Raw genomic sequence first — 16142 nt, forward strand, 5'->3', positions numbered from 1 at the left:
GGAATGCTTACAAATGCCCATCACTTTAGCTTATGTACAGCTTTTAACAGTAAACTAATAAATTTCTTCTCCAATTACCCTGTAACTGTAAATTATAAAAATAGAAATTAGTAGGGGGAAAAGAAATGGTGAGATGATTCAAATGATATGGTTTTGAAGGCAAAATATAGTTTGAACCAAGTGACTAAATAACTTGAATTTTGGAAATAATTTCAGAAATCTTTAGTAGATTTATTCTTAGATAAGAAAGAAGAGTAATGTTTATAACAACATTTGTCCATTTCCTGTGAATACCTTGGTGTCTTTACATACAGAGAATCAATAAGGATTAAAGATGAAAGGATGAAAAAGTATGTAAACGCATATTTGGGGAATTAAAGATTCCTGAGCCTATTGTTAGCTGGAAGTACTCATAAAGCTCATGATGGTTTCTAGCATCTAAAGATAAATACAGTATTTTCAATTTTTGTGGGTCTTCCTTTTCATATAACTGACCAAATATTTATTTTCAGTGTTTTGTTAATGTTATTGCTACCTTGATAGCAGAGGGCTTAATTTTTTCCCCATATTTTAAAATAACAACTGTGTAACCAATTGATCCTATTTGATGAACCATTTATAGTAGAGGAGACTAATAGTTGGTTAACCAGATTGTCCTCTGTAACTATCATAGGGTTTCTATCCATGACTATACTTAACTGTGGGGATTCCTTCTTCGGGAAGGAGATGTAATAGATAATTCTTTGTGGGATACCTGTAACTATTCTACCTTGATATACTGGAGCATGTGTTCATTTTCTTTCATGGTTTAGGAGCTTTTGGGTGATGCTGGCAAAGCATTTGCCTTCCCGGTGGAAATCCAGGGCTATGGCCCCAAACTTTCTAGGCAGACTGGTAATGTGGTCATTTCTGAAATGTACATAATAGATGCATGGTCCTTGGATGTTAGGAATTAGGAATAGTTGTGAATTTAAGATAATAGAAAATAATTAATGCTGGGTAAACTCCTACAGGAAATAAACTTTTAAAAATTTCATTCTTCAGGAAAAAAAAAAACTTCATTCTTCAGAGTTCATCTCTGACTTCATATTCATTCTACTTGTAAGTTGTGAGGATTAGTCAGCATGGATGTCAAGAGCTAAGTAGTTTTTGTGTGTTATACCGGTATGGGTTTACTTTCTTTTATGTTCTTTTTTGGGGGCGGGGGGCGGTTTACTTTCTTTTGGGTCTTATTTAGTGAACATTTGTAAAACAAATATTGCACTCCCAAGTTCTACATATCTGTTTTCCTCCCCTGTAAAATAGTTCGAGTTCGGAGAAAATCGAGGCGGCGATCACAGTGGGGTAAAGGAATTATTAAGAAAAGGAAAGTCAATAATTTAAAAAAAGATGAAGAGGACACCAAATTTGCAGACTATGAGAACCATACAGAGGACAGGAAGTTGTTAGAGAATGGAGAGTTTGAGGTAAGCACTGACTGCCATGAAGAAAATGGAGAAGAGACTGGAGACCTTTCTATGACCAATGATGAATCATCGTGTGACATCATGGACATGGACCAGGGGCAGAGGCTTAACAATGGAGCCGGCACGAAGGAGAACTTTGCATCTACTGAAGAAGAGAGTTCCAATGAGTCTCTACTCGTCAACAGCAGCAGTTCTCTAAATCCAGAGCAGACATCTAGGAAAGAGCCTTTCCTTAAAGGAAGCTGTCTAAATGGTGAGGCCTCCACCGACAGTTTTGAAGGAATACCAGTTCTGGAGTGTCAGAATGGCAAAGCTGAAGTTGTTTCTTTCTGTGGTAGTGGAGATAAATGTAGTTCTGAACAAAAGATTCTCCCGGAGGACCAGTCAAAAGAAAAACCAGAAACTTCAAATGAACATCTTGGAGATGATCCTGAGAAACTAGAGGCACTGGAATGTAGCAATAATGAGAAGTTAGAACCTGGCCCTGATGCGGAGGTTAAAGATGCAGAACTGGATAAAGAAGGTAGAACGGATATTTTAAAAAACCTGAAATTTTAAACTCCTGAGTTAACTAATTGCTTATTTTGTCTGGTCATCAGTAGCGGTAGTTGATAAGCAGTTATAACTCTCTGAGAATCTGTTAAAGTTTTCATCTCTTTCCCTAGAAAAGTGAACACGTGAATACTACATTTGGGTGGGAGTTTCAGAGGGTTTATGGCCCAGAATGTGTTGCTTTCCTGTCTGCTTACTCTTTTGCTTCCCACCTGATTGTCATCCCGATCCTTTTGGATTTATGGCTGAAGTAAACCCATAGGTGTTAAGCTGGAATTCTGATAAGAATTATTGGGGTGGGGTGGGGTAGGCATGGGCTGAGAAGACTTGGATACTAGAGCAGTATGGTATGTTACACTCTTGTAGACCCACGTTAAATTACCACTTCTGTTCATCATAATCATGTGACTTTGAGCTGGTTACTTACGCTCTCCAAACCTGTTTTTCCATCTTCTGAATTAAACTTAGAGTTGTGTCACTGCAGAGGTTAAGTAAGTCATGTATATTAATCACCTGTTCTGGTACCTGACACATACTGAGGTATATTCATTCCAGGCATTCACTGTTGAAATCTGAGGGATGTTGAGTCTAAGGTGCTCCATTGCTTTTGTAAGGCCATTGGTATAGGAAACGGTAGAATGAGCACTGTCAGATCTACCTTGTTCTCACAGACTCAGAGCACTCTGCCAGCTTCTGACTTCCCGTGGCTGTGTGATTCTTTTAAGAAGAAGCAGTAATGGGGGCCTGGGGTTTCCTAGCTTTAGTTTATTTTTCATTCTTTGGCCCATAGTGGGATGGGGTGAGTTAGAGATCTACCCTTTGAATATACATTTCTATCCTGAATAGGTACTCTTCTAACGCAAGGCTATTTTGAAATTCTGTCATGCTCTCTAAATTGTGCGGAGTTATATATAGCTTTAGCCTGGGATTTGGGCTATGTGGGAAAAGTTTTTTGCTGCCAGTTTTTGAGCCCTTTAGCAGAATTAGGAAGTAGGAAAATAAAATTCAAAGTCTTAGAATTCTTTTAATGGGTAAAGAGATAGGTAGGGGTGTGTGTGTGTGTGTACTGTTCTTAAATGCTACCTATTGAGAATTTTTCTTTTTCTTCAATAATAGAAGGTAGTTTTAAGAGCAGTGTTTATTTTGGTATTTATTTATATTTATCATACGGTCAGAACTTTAAAAATGTGTTGAAGCTAGGGTTAAGTAATGACTGGGACAGAGTGGGAGAAAGGGGGAGCTCTTTCTGATGAGGCACTGTGGGTACGAGGCAAGGAATCCTTTTTAGTGTTCTTCACTATGAGATTTTAGTGAGCTTGCAGAAAAGGTTTAAATTAATATTATGTTCAATTGATTACCTAAAAACTTTAAAGATATTTGTTGTGTAAAAGCTTTACCTGAAGTTTTCACTTGTAAATGTCAGGGAGGGCAGTGTTACCTAGTGCAAGCGGTCAGGCTCCTGGATGTCCATAGATAGGGTAATGAGATCAGTAAGGTCTTAACAGAACTCTTCGCATATGTTAATTGAACTATAAAACAAGGCTTTCACTCTAAAGCCTGTCTGAAATATACAGTTTCTCTGCTACATGGAGGTATTTGTTTTCGAAGGCAATATTTTAGTTCTTTTACTATTTGTCTAGCAGGCATTGATGAGAGGGAATTGTTTGAAGACGAGGGAATAAGAGGATTAAGGCAGGAGGGAGGGGAAAGGTTCTCCTTGGTGTCTGTGATGTGGGCCAGTCCTGTATAGAGTTCTGAAATAGTTTAGTTTGTCTTGGTGTTCCTTCCCCCAGGCCTTCTCATAGAGTATGCAGACAGAGGGGAGCATAGGGCTTGATGGCCTCCAGCCCTGGCTAGCCCTTGGAGTGCCTGGTGCTGTCAGATCATGCTCAGCCACCTCAGAATTTGCTTTCTTCGTAGTGTGGCTCGTCTTGGCATGATGTTGAGAGGAAAATAATTAGATTATAGTATTTCACTCTAAGGTAGGAAAGATCACTAGCCCTATTATACTTTAAACAGGCTTATATTTTTAAGGAAAATTGTCATAACCCAGATCAATTTCTAATAGAATTCTGGGCAATGTAAAAGAGAAAAATAAGAAATTTCAGTTAATGTTGAGGAAGATTTTTTTTCTTTGCAAGGAAATAATGAAGATAGGTTGGCCTTACTTGGTGTTTGCATCTGCTTTTCTAGGTTCCTTCCCCTCTTCTAGTTCTGAAAGCTCCAAATTTTTAAAAAATGTTTATTTATTTATTTTGAGAGTGACAGAGCACAAGCAGGGGAGGGGCAGAGAGAGAGGGAGAGAGAGAATCCCAAACAGACTCCATGCTCGGCATGGGCCCATTGAGGGGCTTGATCTGATAACTGTGAGATCGGGACCTGAGCCGAAATCAAGAGTTGGATGCTTAACAGACTGAGCCGCCCAGGCACCCCTGAAAGCTCCACATTATAAAATGATGGCTATAGTAAAAAGAGTGAATCATAAAAAGAGTGAAGACTGCTTTATAAGTTAGTGCTTAGAGGTGAAGATTGCTTTTCTCTTCCTTTAAGTGGATATGTTTATTAGATGATCTTCTAGTATGGCTTGGCTTTCATAGTTGTGGTTTAGTTCTCTTTAATGTGGGCTACTTATTCTTACAAAAAAAAAATCATTTACCATTTAAAGAATATACCCTTATTCCAAAAAGTTTTTGTGGTGGGTAAAAGAATTTATAGTTGTTTAAACCTGATTTTTCTTAACTTTTACTTGCTGCAGTGCATTTTTTTTTTCAATTGTAGGTGCTTCTAAAGTAAAGAAATATCGTAAGTTAATTTTAGAGCAGGCAAAAACGACAAGCCTGGAACTGGTTCCAGAAGAGCCCTCTGAGCCTGTGCCACCTCTTATAGTTGATCATGAGAGATTGAAGGTAAGCTTAGCTATTCCCAGTTTATTTTTTTAAAGATTTTATTTTAAAGTAATCTCTACATCCATTGTGGGGCTCGAACTCACAACCTCGAGATCAGTAGTTGTATGCTCTTCTGACTGAGCCAGCCAGGTGTTGTCCCCCATCGTCAATTTTAAATGAATGGAAACACATTTCAATATGTTTGTAGTCAGTTGAACAAAGCTAGTTTTGATAATCTCTTGCTATAACCTAGGAATATAAGTGCTTTGGGGCTTCTAGTAAAAAAAAAGAGTTTTGTGTGTTTTGAGGGATTTAGAAAATGGTCTTGGTAATAAACTAAGCCCTAGAATCTTCTAAAATCAGGTGTCACTGTTACATTATAGCCTGTGGTGTCTCTTGCCTAACCATTTGAATATAACTGTTTCAGTGTGAACAATGAAAACAAACTTTATTTTATTCTCTTTTCTTCTAATTTTTCTTAGAAATTGCTTGATTTATTGGTAGATAAAAGCAACAATCTGGCAGTTGATCAACTTGAGAGATTATATTCTCTTCTTAGTCAGTGCATCTATCGTCATCGTAAAGATTATGACAAATCACAACTTGTAGAGGTAAGTGCTCAGTGCATCCTTAAACAGATACGTGCTTTTACTTGTCCACCCCACCTCCCCCAAAAAAGGGAAAAAAGTTAGTCTCTATCTTTCACCAAGTAACTGAAGAATGTTTTGAAGATTTAAGATTAGAAGACTCATTAAGAGTTATAGTTTGAAGAATAAAGCCTTACTGTATCATTTTGTCTCAGGACAGAAGTAATCTGAGATTCTTTGTTTATGAAAACACAGAAATTCGTGGTTCTGGGTTAGGAAATACACAGAAGAGCATGCCACAATTCTCTTGTCCCTTTCTTGTTACTGACATCACTAAACATATCACTTGGGCCAGTTGAATGTGGGAATGGCCTTACAGTCCTTACCAGTGCTATCAAGGCAGCCACTGCTGATTAAAGGAATGGGCCTGGGAAGTGAGATCTGTTTGCCACCCCATTAATGATTAGAAGAGAACTTAAAAGGCATCTCATTAATCAGATCTAGTCCTATGAAATGGCTGCACAAAGGAGTGCTTGTTCTTTTGTTTAGGCACTTTTAAAGTGAATTGTTCCCTTTCTAGACAACTTCGGGCCATAAGTGAGTTCTTCCTTATAAATAGGAACTCATATCTGTTCATACAATTTACATCATCAAGCCACACTTCTGCTTTTTGAAGTCATCTGAGCAAATAGAAACCCACTAAATGGCTAAGTGACTTAGACTCCCTGTTCATTTGCCTGTTAGCTTATTTATCTGGTGGTCTGGTTATTACATATTTATTGAATGCCTGTAGTTCCAGATACTGTGCTAGATGTTTGGGCTGCAAAACATGAATAAGACAGTCCCTGCTCTCCAGGAGCATTTCTAGTATATTAAAGATTTGTATGCAGAGGATGGGATTATTTTTCATGTGTAATAAGGAATATTGGACTTGAATCAAAGGAAGAGAGGAAAGTATGTGAATGTATATTTAAAAATTGAGGTCATATTGTATATTGTTTTATAACCTGACTTTTTTTTTCTTATTCAGTAATAAGATGATGAAACATTTAGCAAAAGTGATTTTTATTGATCATATATGAGAAATTTTTGATCAATGATAATCTGGCCTATTAATTGTATACAGAGATGTACCAGATGCCTTTGATGTATTTGACACTTGGCCATCTAAGTGAAATGTGTAGGGTAGAGTTCTTTACTACCCCCCACCCCCCACCCACCTAGAACTTGTTTGTTCACATGATTGACATTTGATTAGCTTGAATGTATTGAATACTCTTTAGTACTGAAACATTTTTCAGTAGGGGACTTGGACCTCTATAATCTAGGGGTTTTGTTTAGGGAGGGAAGGGAGCTATAGCAGAATCACCAGTGAGTGGCATTTCTGGTGGTGATGGCAGTGACTATTTCTGGCTCTCTTTTTTTCCCTCCTTTTTTCTTTCAGCTCTGATTAGAGTGAATTGCAGTGGGAACAGGTGCATTCTACTTTGGGTACAAGTTTTACTAGGCTGAATACATTCATTTTGCTTTGGGAGAATATGAGTAAAGGAAGGACTCAGGCTCTGGAGTAAGGCTACCTATATTCAAATTGACTCTTTTGTTTATTAGCTGACAAATTATTTATATACATAAATCTCTCAGTACAATATCTGGCACAATAAATACTCATTGAGTGGTACTAGCATCATCCATTCGCCTAAATATCCAATGGGAGGCATTTGGAAGTGTCCAGGGCAGATAAGATAGTCTTACAGAGAAGCTCCCATATTATAATTAGGAAAATAGTTAAAGCTTAACTTGTACCTAAATTTCTTTCTCTAAAAAGTTAGAGTGAATTTTCCCATAATACTTTTGTCCTTCCTTTAATAGATAACATGCCCTTTTTTTTCCCCTTGTAGGAGATGGAAAGAACAGTTCATATGTTTGAGACATTCCTATGAACTTTTCAAGATGAGTGGTTTATCCTCTCCAATCTGCTCCTGACAGAGCAGTCTTCTGAGCCATTCAATTTCAAATTGCACCAATTATGTGCAGAGCCTTGGTGTAAAGTGCTCTCTCACTCATTCTTTCTCTCTGTTGAATTTGGTGCTATTGTCTCAGGTACCTGAAACCAACCAGCCTACAAGAACCAAACAGAACTTCAGAAACATGTTGTATTTTCCACAAATAAAAAATACAACCCCACAGATTGGAGATTTTGGTGCTACAGAAACTGCTCTCACTTCTGCTCCTCTTTTCGTGCACTCTCTTTTGGAGACTTCTCTCTTAGGGAGCAGACCAGCAAACTCGAGGAAACTGGATGGGGCAGTTCTCTAACTGTGTTGAATTGTTTAAACAGTGGGCAACCTGTTTTGTTTTTTGTTTTTGTTTTTTTCCTTCCCCTCCTTTCTGCTCCTTTTAGCGTATTTGTTTTTATTTTTTCCTCTGGGTAATGGACTGAAACCTGTTTTAGAGTTGGCTATGGTATATTCTGGTGGGAAACTGAAGAAACTGGATGAAATTAGATTAGGCTCTTTAGAACTGCCTTTAACGTGCCTTTTAATTCATTTGAGAAAGATAAGGCTAAACAAAAGGATGGGCTTGTTTGTAGCAAATCAGTTAGAATGTCTCTTTGGTCACAACCTTGAAAATAAGTTTTGATACTCTGTGTCGTTGAGAGGCAACCAGTGTTTTGGTATAAAATGCCTATCTTGTTTTCAAAACTCAATCAAGACACTCATTAAGCCACATGATATATACTAAAATGGTAAGTTTTCCTGTATGGTCTGTTTCTGTTTAAGAAACATGTAATAAAACAACAGCAACAAATACTACCCAGTCCACCAAAAAACTCACATGTTTCCAGCATTGCTGACAATGATGGCCAGAAAATAGATAGATGACATTTTTTTCTTCTCTCAGTGGCAATTTAATAGTTATTCATGTTTGAGTTCCCAGAGAAGAATGATTTCATGTATAGTAAATTGTTACTGTTTTGTTTTAAAGCCAGGACTTGCCAAATGGACAGAAAAGAGGAATTTGTCAGAAGCTCCATAAAGTTCATTTTCTATATGCATAGTTGCAGGTGAGCTCTGGTATGGTCCTTGAATTAATGGACATTAATGGACATTAACAGTATTAATGTTTAAATCCCTTACCATAAGCTTACCTTCACAACTATTCATTTTGATTGGAACCCGTTTTGGACCTTGTTGAGTGATTTCTCTGAATTGTACTTACCTAAAATTAATTATGGGTTACTAGTTTTACAAAAACTTTCTACAAATTTGGAGACACAGTCTAGGCAGTTGCAAAGAGGCAAAGGGAGTGCAGTGACATTTTTTTATCAGATGATTTTTAAACAAAAAAAGTAGAAAATTTTGACAAGTTGGCTTGATAACTTCATTCATTGTAGCCGTTAGCTGCCGGTGTGTCTTTCCAATATATGCAACACATATAGTTTGGGTTTTAATTAGAGCAAATGGTCTTGGACTACTGCAGAGATACTGAGCTACCTCAGCTTTTTGTATTTTAGTTACCAGTAGTGTTTACAGAGTCCTGTAATCACTTTGCCACCGTTTACACGCTGAAGCTAAGGTACTTGTCTCCTTGTCTCTGGCTGTTCGGAGTGTGCCCAATGCCAGCGCAGAAAGCACACTTTGGCCGTAGGCTACTGCAGTAATCTTAAGTGCTTCTTGGCATTTACATTAACATTTTGCGCCTTCTAATTATAGCTTAATTTTTTAAGAAATGCCACTTTTTTCTTTATACCTAGTCTATGAAGTTTTCATAATATTCAGTTAAGTCATGTAATTCAAGATGCTACCCGTGTAGACACACTGTATTTTTAAGGTGGGCAAGTGCGATTAACGATGAACCATTTTAAAGGGGAGGTTATTTGAAACCTCTAATTTGATTATTGGGAGGATTTTCATGCTTTCTTTAGTATTTATTACCATCATACCAGTTCAGACTATTTTACTGTCTAATACATTAGCATTTTGTATTTTGATGGAAATTGTTACAGAATTTAAAGATTTGATGAAATAAGATGTAGCAGATTTTTTGTAGCAAGTTTCTGCTAAAAGGGTTTTTTGCAAGTCTCAGGTTCTTGCTGCACTATTTTTTTTTAAATATTTATTCCAGTTACTCTAATTCAGAAGCATTCTGTTCAAGTAACAGCAGCACTTGTGAAAGGAAAAAAAAAAAAACGCACATGTTCTTAGTAGGTTACTAAATTTGTACAAGTTAATTAAGATTTTAGCCATCAGTGGGTTTGACAAGGGAAATTTATTTATGTTTAGCATTAAAATGCTTCCAAAAGATCAAGTTTTTTTTATTTTAACCTTGATATAGATGGAGAAATAGGAGGCACCCTCAGTATGATAGGAACTGCCACTTTGAACAGTTTAGGTCTTAAAGAGAAAGCCAGTCTAATGCCAAGGGGAGAAAAATTAGCTGAAATTATATCAACTCCTCTGCTCCCCTTCTGCCCCCTCTCCCCCCCAAAAACCACACACTATACCAGTTTTGCTTACTTTACAGATATTTGGTGGTTCTATAGTTTAAAGCAGCTTGTGAAATTATCCAAGTGGACTCAATTTTGTTTACCTTTATGTAAGTTCTTAATTTTTGCTGTATAGCATTGGCGAAAATATGTACAAATTGACCTCTGTTCTTATTTCCTATTGTGAGCATTATAAATGATAGCTCCTATGTAAAACTTTGCTCTCAGATCAGTAAAATATGTATCACAGCACAGCCCAACAATGGTTAATGCTCAGCTGTGGGGACCATGGGAGCTTTTTGAAGATGATGGAACCGCACTAGGGTTGAAACTGATGGCTGTGGAGTTAATTGTGTTTTTGAGCTTGAATCTCACCTGTGATTAATTTTGTTTTGTTTTGTTTTATGTCCTTTCATGACTTGATTTCTCTCATATGCCAATGTATTTGTAGGTTTACTGGATTTTATTTTTAGGGAGTGGGGTGGTAATATCTTCCCATTTTTGATTAAGTTGGTTCAGCTATGGTGCTATTCGGTAGGTTATCTTCAGTGTCAGGTCCCGTAGCTGAATGCCATTGTTATTATAATTATTATTTGTAATCACATTGTAAGCTTGAATTTGGGCTTGTACCTGCATCTTTTGTATTTTGTACATTCAGTTATTTAGACTTTGGGAGTCCTCTTTGGTTTCGGTCACGTATGTCTACTTTGTAGATTAAGTAGACTTCATCAACTATGGTCTATTTTGGGTTTATAGTTTAATTTAGAATTGTGTTAAATTGATGTTTTGCATTTGACTTCATTTTACATTAGTTTGAAGTAAATTATTTAATTTTTGAATTCTGGAATTTTGAACATTTACTGTAATTTGTAATATAACTGCTGTGAAATACTTGAATAAAGATGGCAAGAAAAACCTGCCTTTCTTTAGCCTGATGATGATTACTGTTGGCTGCAGATGCAGTGCTACGTTCTAACCGAACTTGTCTGTTTTGCAGCTAGAGCCTAATGATGTTTATTAAGTACCGCCCCCCCCCCACCCCCCGCCAAATCTCATTATAGGATTCTTTTAGATTTTAGCAGTCCTCGGTATTGTTTTGCTAAACGTTTTTCTGTTGGGAAAGTGTGGTTTTAATTCCAGTTGAAGGTTGTCTAAAATATGTTGTATAGAAGCAAATAGATTACTTCTGACATTTGTTTTTCTGTTTGGAAGACTGTTCCAGTAGACCATCAGGTAGTTTGGTTAACTTACTTTATAGTGTTTTCTTAGATCAGGTAGTTACCAGCATACTTTGAATAGTACATAGAATTTAAATATGGAAAAATTTCATACCAGAATTTTGAGGGGCTTGTTGCTTCAAGGGAATAGAATGTTCTTGGCTTTAGATTGCCTATGTTTCTGCTATCTACCATGAGATACCTTTTCATGTCTTGAGATTAGGATACTAACCTTAATAGAAGTCCTTAATTTTTCTTTCCTTCTTTTCGTTCGTTCGTTCGTTCCTTCCTTCCTTCCTTCTTTCTTTCCTTCTTTCCTTCCTTCTTTCCTTCCTTCTTTCCTTCCTTCTTTCCTTCCTTCTTTCCTTCCTTCTTTCCTTCCTTCTTTCCTTCCTTCCTTCCTTCCTTCCTTCCTTCCTTCCTTCCTTCCTTCCAAATCATAGTAAAAAGGAACTGGTTGAATTTGAATAAGACTTGTTTTTCTTGATTTTGCAGATTGTATTAATTTTTATTTTTAATCATCTGTGTATAGCAAAAGACTGATAGTAATAATTAACCTGGGAAACAGATTTTTAAAAATTTTAGCCAAATGTTTATAAATTTTTAAATTTTTTTTTGAGAGAGAGAGAGCATGAGTGAGGGAGGGGCAGAGAGAGAGGGAGATACAGAATCTGAAGCTGACTCCAGGCTCTGAGCTGTCAGCACAGAGCCCAACGCAGGGCTTGAACCCATGAACTGCGAGATCATGACCTGAGATGAAGTCAGACACTTCGGTGTCACTGACTGAGCCACTCAGGTGCTCCTAGCCAAATGTTTATATAAAAGTAACTTATAAGTGCCTTTGAGTGTCAGTCAAGTTTTTAGAGCTCTGGAGAGAATTTGGGCTTATTTATCCAGTTTTAGTTTCTGTTGGACTCAAAACTACAGTAAAGTGAGAGACTAATCTTTAAAAATTTATTTCATGTTATCCCTATTCCCTAGCACCTGCAAAGTTCTCTGTTGGCTATCTTTTTAAAAATAAATTCCCTCTCAGACCTGCACAGTCATGTCTGTTATGTCCCAGGCACTATGCTAGACACATTCTCTGTCTTTAAGTAGCTTGTAGTACTCTAGGGGAGGCTAGTGCATATACCAGTAGTAATGATTCAGTGGGATAAGGGTTGTAACAGAAGGAACACAGCGTTCAGAGTTATAAGAAGGGAACCAATTAATTCTGTTTAGGAATGGGGAAAATGAAAGTCTTCAGAGAGTTGGCATTTTATTTGCCTTTCATTTCTTTCTGGCTGTTTTAGAGTCTAGCCCCACTCTACCAAAATTGTTCTTAGTTTTCTTGTGATCCTTCATATTACATCATATTGTGTTTGTATGACATTTATACCACTCACCCTGGAGTATCTTTATTTTCAACTTATTGAAATACTGGTCATATTTCAGGGCTAGGCTTAGATTCTCCACCAATACATCTCCCTTAGTGTATCATTCCTTCTCAGAACTTAGCTGTATTTTATACTGCATAATACAGTGAATTACTAATATTATGCAAAAACAGTAATATATTCATGTGGGAAAGGAAGTATCACATTTCTTCTGCATTCCCTGTAGGAATTTAAAATAGTGCTGGGCTCATGGGAGATGCTTCTTTCTTTTTGGTTTAATTGACATAGTGCCTACAATGTGCCAGGCATGGTTGCAGGTGCTCAAACTAAAGCAGCAAACAAAGCAGAAAAAGTCCCTGTCTTCATGGAGCTTAAATTCTTTTCATGCTTTTTTAAAAAAAATGTTTATTACTTTTGAGAGAGAGCGAGTGGGGGGAGGGGCAAAGAGAGAGGGGGACAGAGGATTCGAAGTGGGCTCTGTACTGACAACAGCGAGCCCGATGTGGGGCTTGAACCCGAAGTTGGACACCCAACTGACTGAGCCACCCAGGCGCCCCAAGCTTAAATTCTTTTAGACGTAATGTGTCATATTTCTGACATGATCGATCATGTCAGTTATTTCTAAAAGGAATTCTCTCTTTAAACATTGAATAAAGCATTTTGTTAAAAACTTGCCAGTAACTCTTCCTTTTCCTCTTCGCTTTCTTCTATTCCCCGTCTTAGTGAATAGAGCGAATAGAGCCGTATCCATCAAGGATCCAAAACCTGTCATTCTAAGTTTTGTCTTCTTTATGGTGCATCTCCTTCTAATCATGCAGCATGTTCTGTTGATCTTTATCACTCTAAACATGCCTCCTGCTCATCACCCTTTCTCCATCTTTATCATAGCTGACCTAGTCTGGGCACTAATGCTTTTGTCTGGACTAGTTGTAATAGTCACCAATATAGGAGAATGCAAACATGGGCAAAGACATTGTGTCTGTCTTCAACAGGATTTTTACCGTATGATTTAACATTCTCATATTTACTAGACACTAGGGATTGTTCCGAGTGCTTTACAAATGCAAATTTGTAACTTTTCGTAATTTTTTGAGAACCTTTTGAGGCAGGTGTTACTATTATCCCCATCTTACAAACCAGGTAAGCTGAGACGTAATTTGTCCAAGGCTAATTGCTACTTCACTGCCTCTTGTCGGAGTAGACAGATGCACAAGCATATTCAGTATACTGTGGCACATGTTGCAATTGAGTTATGCGTAAGGTAAGGTACGTGGTGTACAGAGGAGGAGTGCGCAGCCCAACCTCAAGAAAGCCTTCCCAGGAAAACTGATGCCTGAGCTGAGGCATCAAGGTAGGAAAGCCTTTCCAGGCAGAAGGAACAACAGAAGCATATACTGAAGAGTAAAATAAAATAGCATGACGGCAGCAGGGGAAAATACAAGCGGTTCCTAATCACCAAAAGTCAGCCTTTATATAACAAAATTATTTGAGCCATGCCGCTGGCCAAGCACAGTTCTTGGATTTAGACTTACAGCTGAGGACAGGACAGCAAGGTCCCGGTTCTTTGGGCGTTGATAGTCTAATGGGCAGAGTAAACAAGATGTTATCTCATAGTGGCCGATGCTTAGGTGATAATGAGTACAGTAGTAATACTAGTAGCAGTAAAAACATCTGAGTGACTGGTAGGTACTATTTTAAGAATAAACCATTTAATTATCACAGTATCTGTGAGGTAAGTACTGTTGTTGGTTCCATTTGACAGAAGGGGTTACTGGAATATAATGGCTGAGCAACTTGCTCAAGGTTACAAATCTAATTAGTGTTAGCTGGGATTCTATCTTTTGTGGTTTCAGAGCTTGAATTCTTCATCAATGTATCATTAAGATGAATGATAAATTCATTTGTCCTTGCTCAGGTTTTTCTCCCCTATTAGTAAACATCTTTAAGTTGTAGAATACTGCAGAGAGTAATAAAACATGCATGTTCCCATCATCCAGAATTAAATGTTAACAGTTTTTCATAATTGTTGCAGTTCTTTTTTTTAATGAAAAAAATTCTAGATGGCATTGAAGTCCCCTTCCTACCACTCCCCAGTCCCATTCCTTTTCTTCTTCTCCAGGGGGAGCCACTCTGATCACTTGAATGAACATCTTTCCTGTTTTTAATGCATTATTTGAGAAGGTAATAGTGTGGGTGTTGAAGCCAGACTCAGTCTGAGCCAGACTCAGTCTGAATCCTACGCATGTCCCTTTATTGGCTGCGTAACATGAAGCAAGTTACTTCACCTCTCTGCACATCAGTTTATCCGTACAAAGAAGGGTGGTGATAGCACCAAGCCCATGGTGATTATTATGAGGATTATGAATTTGAATCAGCAAACACATGGTAATGCACTTAGAACAGTCCCAGGCACATAGTGTGTTCAGTATGTTTTAATCATTATTACTGTAATTATTACTATTTGTATGTATCCATAAAAATGGTTTGGGGTTTCTTAAATGTACATCAATGGAATTATTTTGTATCTTTAAAAATGTACATAGTTTTAATTTGGAAATGCATGTATGTGGTTTAAAGAATAAATTAATTCTAGAAGGCTTGTTATAAAAACCAGTTATCCCCTGATTTCCCCTCCCTCCCCCAAAAAGGAATATTCTTCCCACAGCCAATTGTTTTCAACACCCTTAACTAATTATTTTGGTATGCATCTCTGTGTTTCTAAATAATATTCTTACATGGCTACTTTTTTATTTTCCAGTTTTTGCCAAGGTCTTGATTTCCCACCATGGAAGACAATAGTCACACCTGTCCCCCAACACACCCACACTTCCTGCTTTCTCACCCGCCCAGTTAGTTTTAGTTTTTGTTAGATCATTGTTTGGTATGTATATGATTGTGACTATGTAAAAGCTATTGACAGCTGAGATTTTTAGGGGAGAGTATGATTGGTTTCCTTTCCTGTACACTTTTTTTGTTATTTGCCTAATTTTCTATTATTAACAACTATTTTGTCCTAAAATTCGTCCCCAGAAATCCAACTCTATTTAAAAATTGTTTAACCTTTATTTATTTTTAAGAGAGAAAGAGTGCGAGTGGGGGAGGGTCAGAGAGAGAGGGAGACACAGAATCTGAAGCAGGCTCCAGGTTCTGAACTGTCAGCCCAGAGCCCAACGTGGGGCTTCAACTTACGAGCTGCGAGATCATGACCTGAGCCGAAGTCTGCCGCTTAATCGACTGAGCCACCCAGGTGACCCCAAACTCTCTATTTAATATCTTCAAAAATATAAAGTATTCTAGCATTTCATCATCTTGAGAAAGTTTGTCCAGGAGCATTCCAGTCTTTTTTCATTGGTGTGTAGAAAAGGTCTTACATAGCCGTTTTCCTGGAATCTCCCTCTACACCACCCTTCACCTTTTTCTTAGTGACGTTTATATCCCTTGTTGCTGTTGGGTAGTCCAATGCTATTCTGATTCTTGGTACATTTTCTTGATTTTGTTTTCCTTCCTAAAGCTTCTAGGATCTTCACTTGTACCCTAATATTCTAGAATGTCATAGATATGTCTGGGTAGGTG

General features: G+C 37.5%; 1 protein-coding gene across 2 annotated transcripts in view; it reads left to right on the forward strand.

The window, feature by feature from the left end:
• Positions 1-10896, forward strand: part of ATAD2B (ATPase family AAA domain containing 2B) — a 164441-nt gene extending 153545 nt beyond the window's left edge. For both annotated transcript variants that reach the window (XM_019450753.2, XM_053891118.1), the window contains exons 25-28: positions 1306-1989; positions 4797-4924; positions 5386-5514; positions 7389-10896. In XM_019450753.2, the coding sequence (XP_019306298.1) occupies positions 1306-1989; positions 4797-4924; positions 5386-5514; positions 7389-7430 (983 nt within the window). In that variant the 3' untranslated portion in view covers positions 7431-10896. The remainder of the gene's footprint in view (positions 1-1305; positions 1990-4796; positions 4925-5385; positions 5515-7388) is intronic.
• The last annotated feature ends 5246 nt before the right edge of the window (positions 10897-16142 follow it).

Source organism: Panthera pardus, unplaced genomic scaffold (assembly GCF_024362965.1).
Source record: "Panthera pardus isolate Hobbes unplaced genomic scaffold, ASM2436296v1 HiC_scaffold_26, whole genome shotgun sequence".
Taxonomy (NCBI): domain Eukaryota; kingdom Metazoa; phylum Chordata; class Mammalia; order Carnivora; family Felidae; genus Panthera; species Panthera pardus.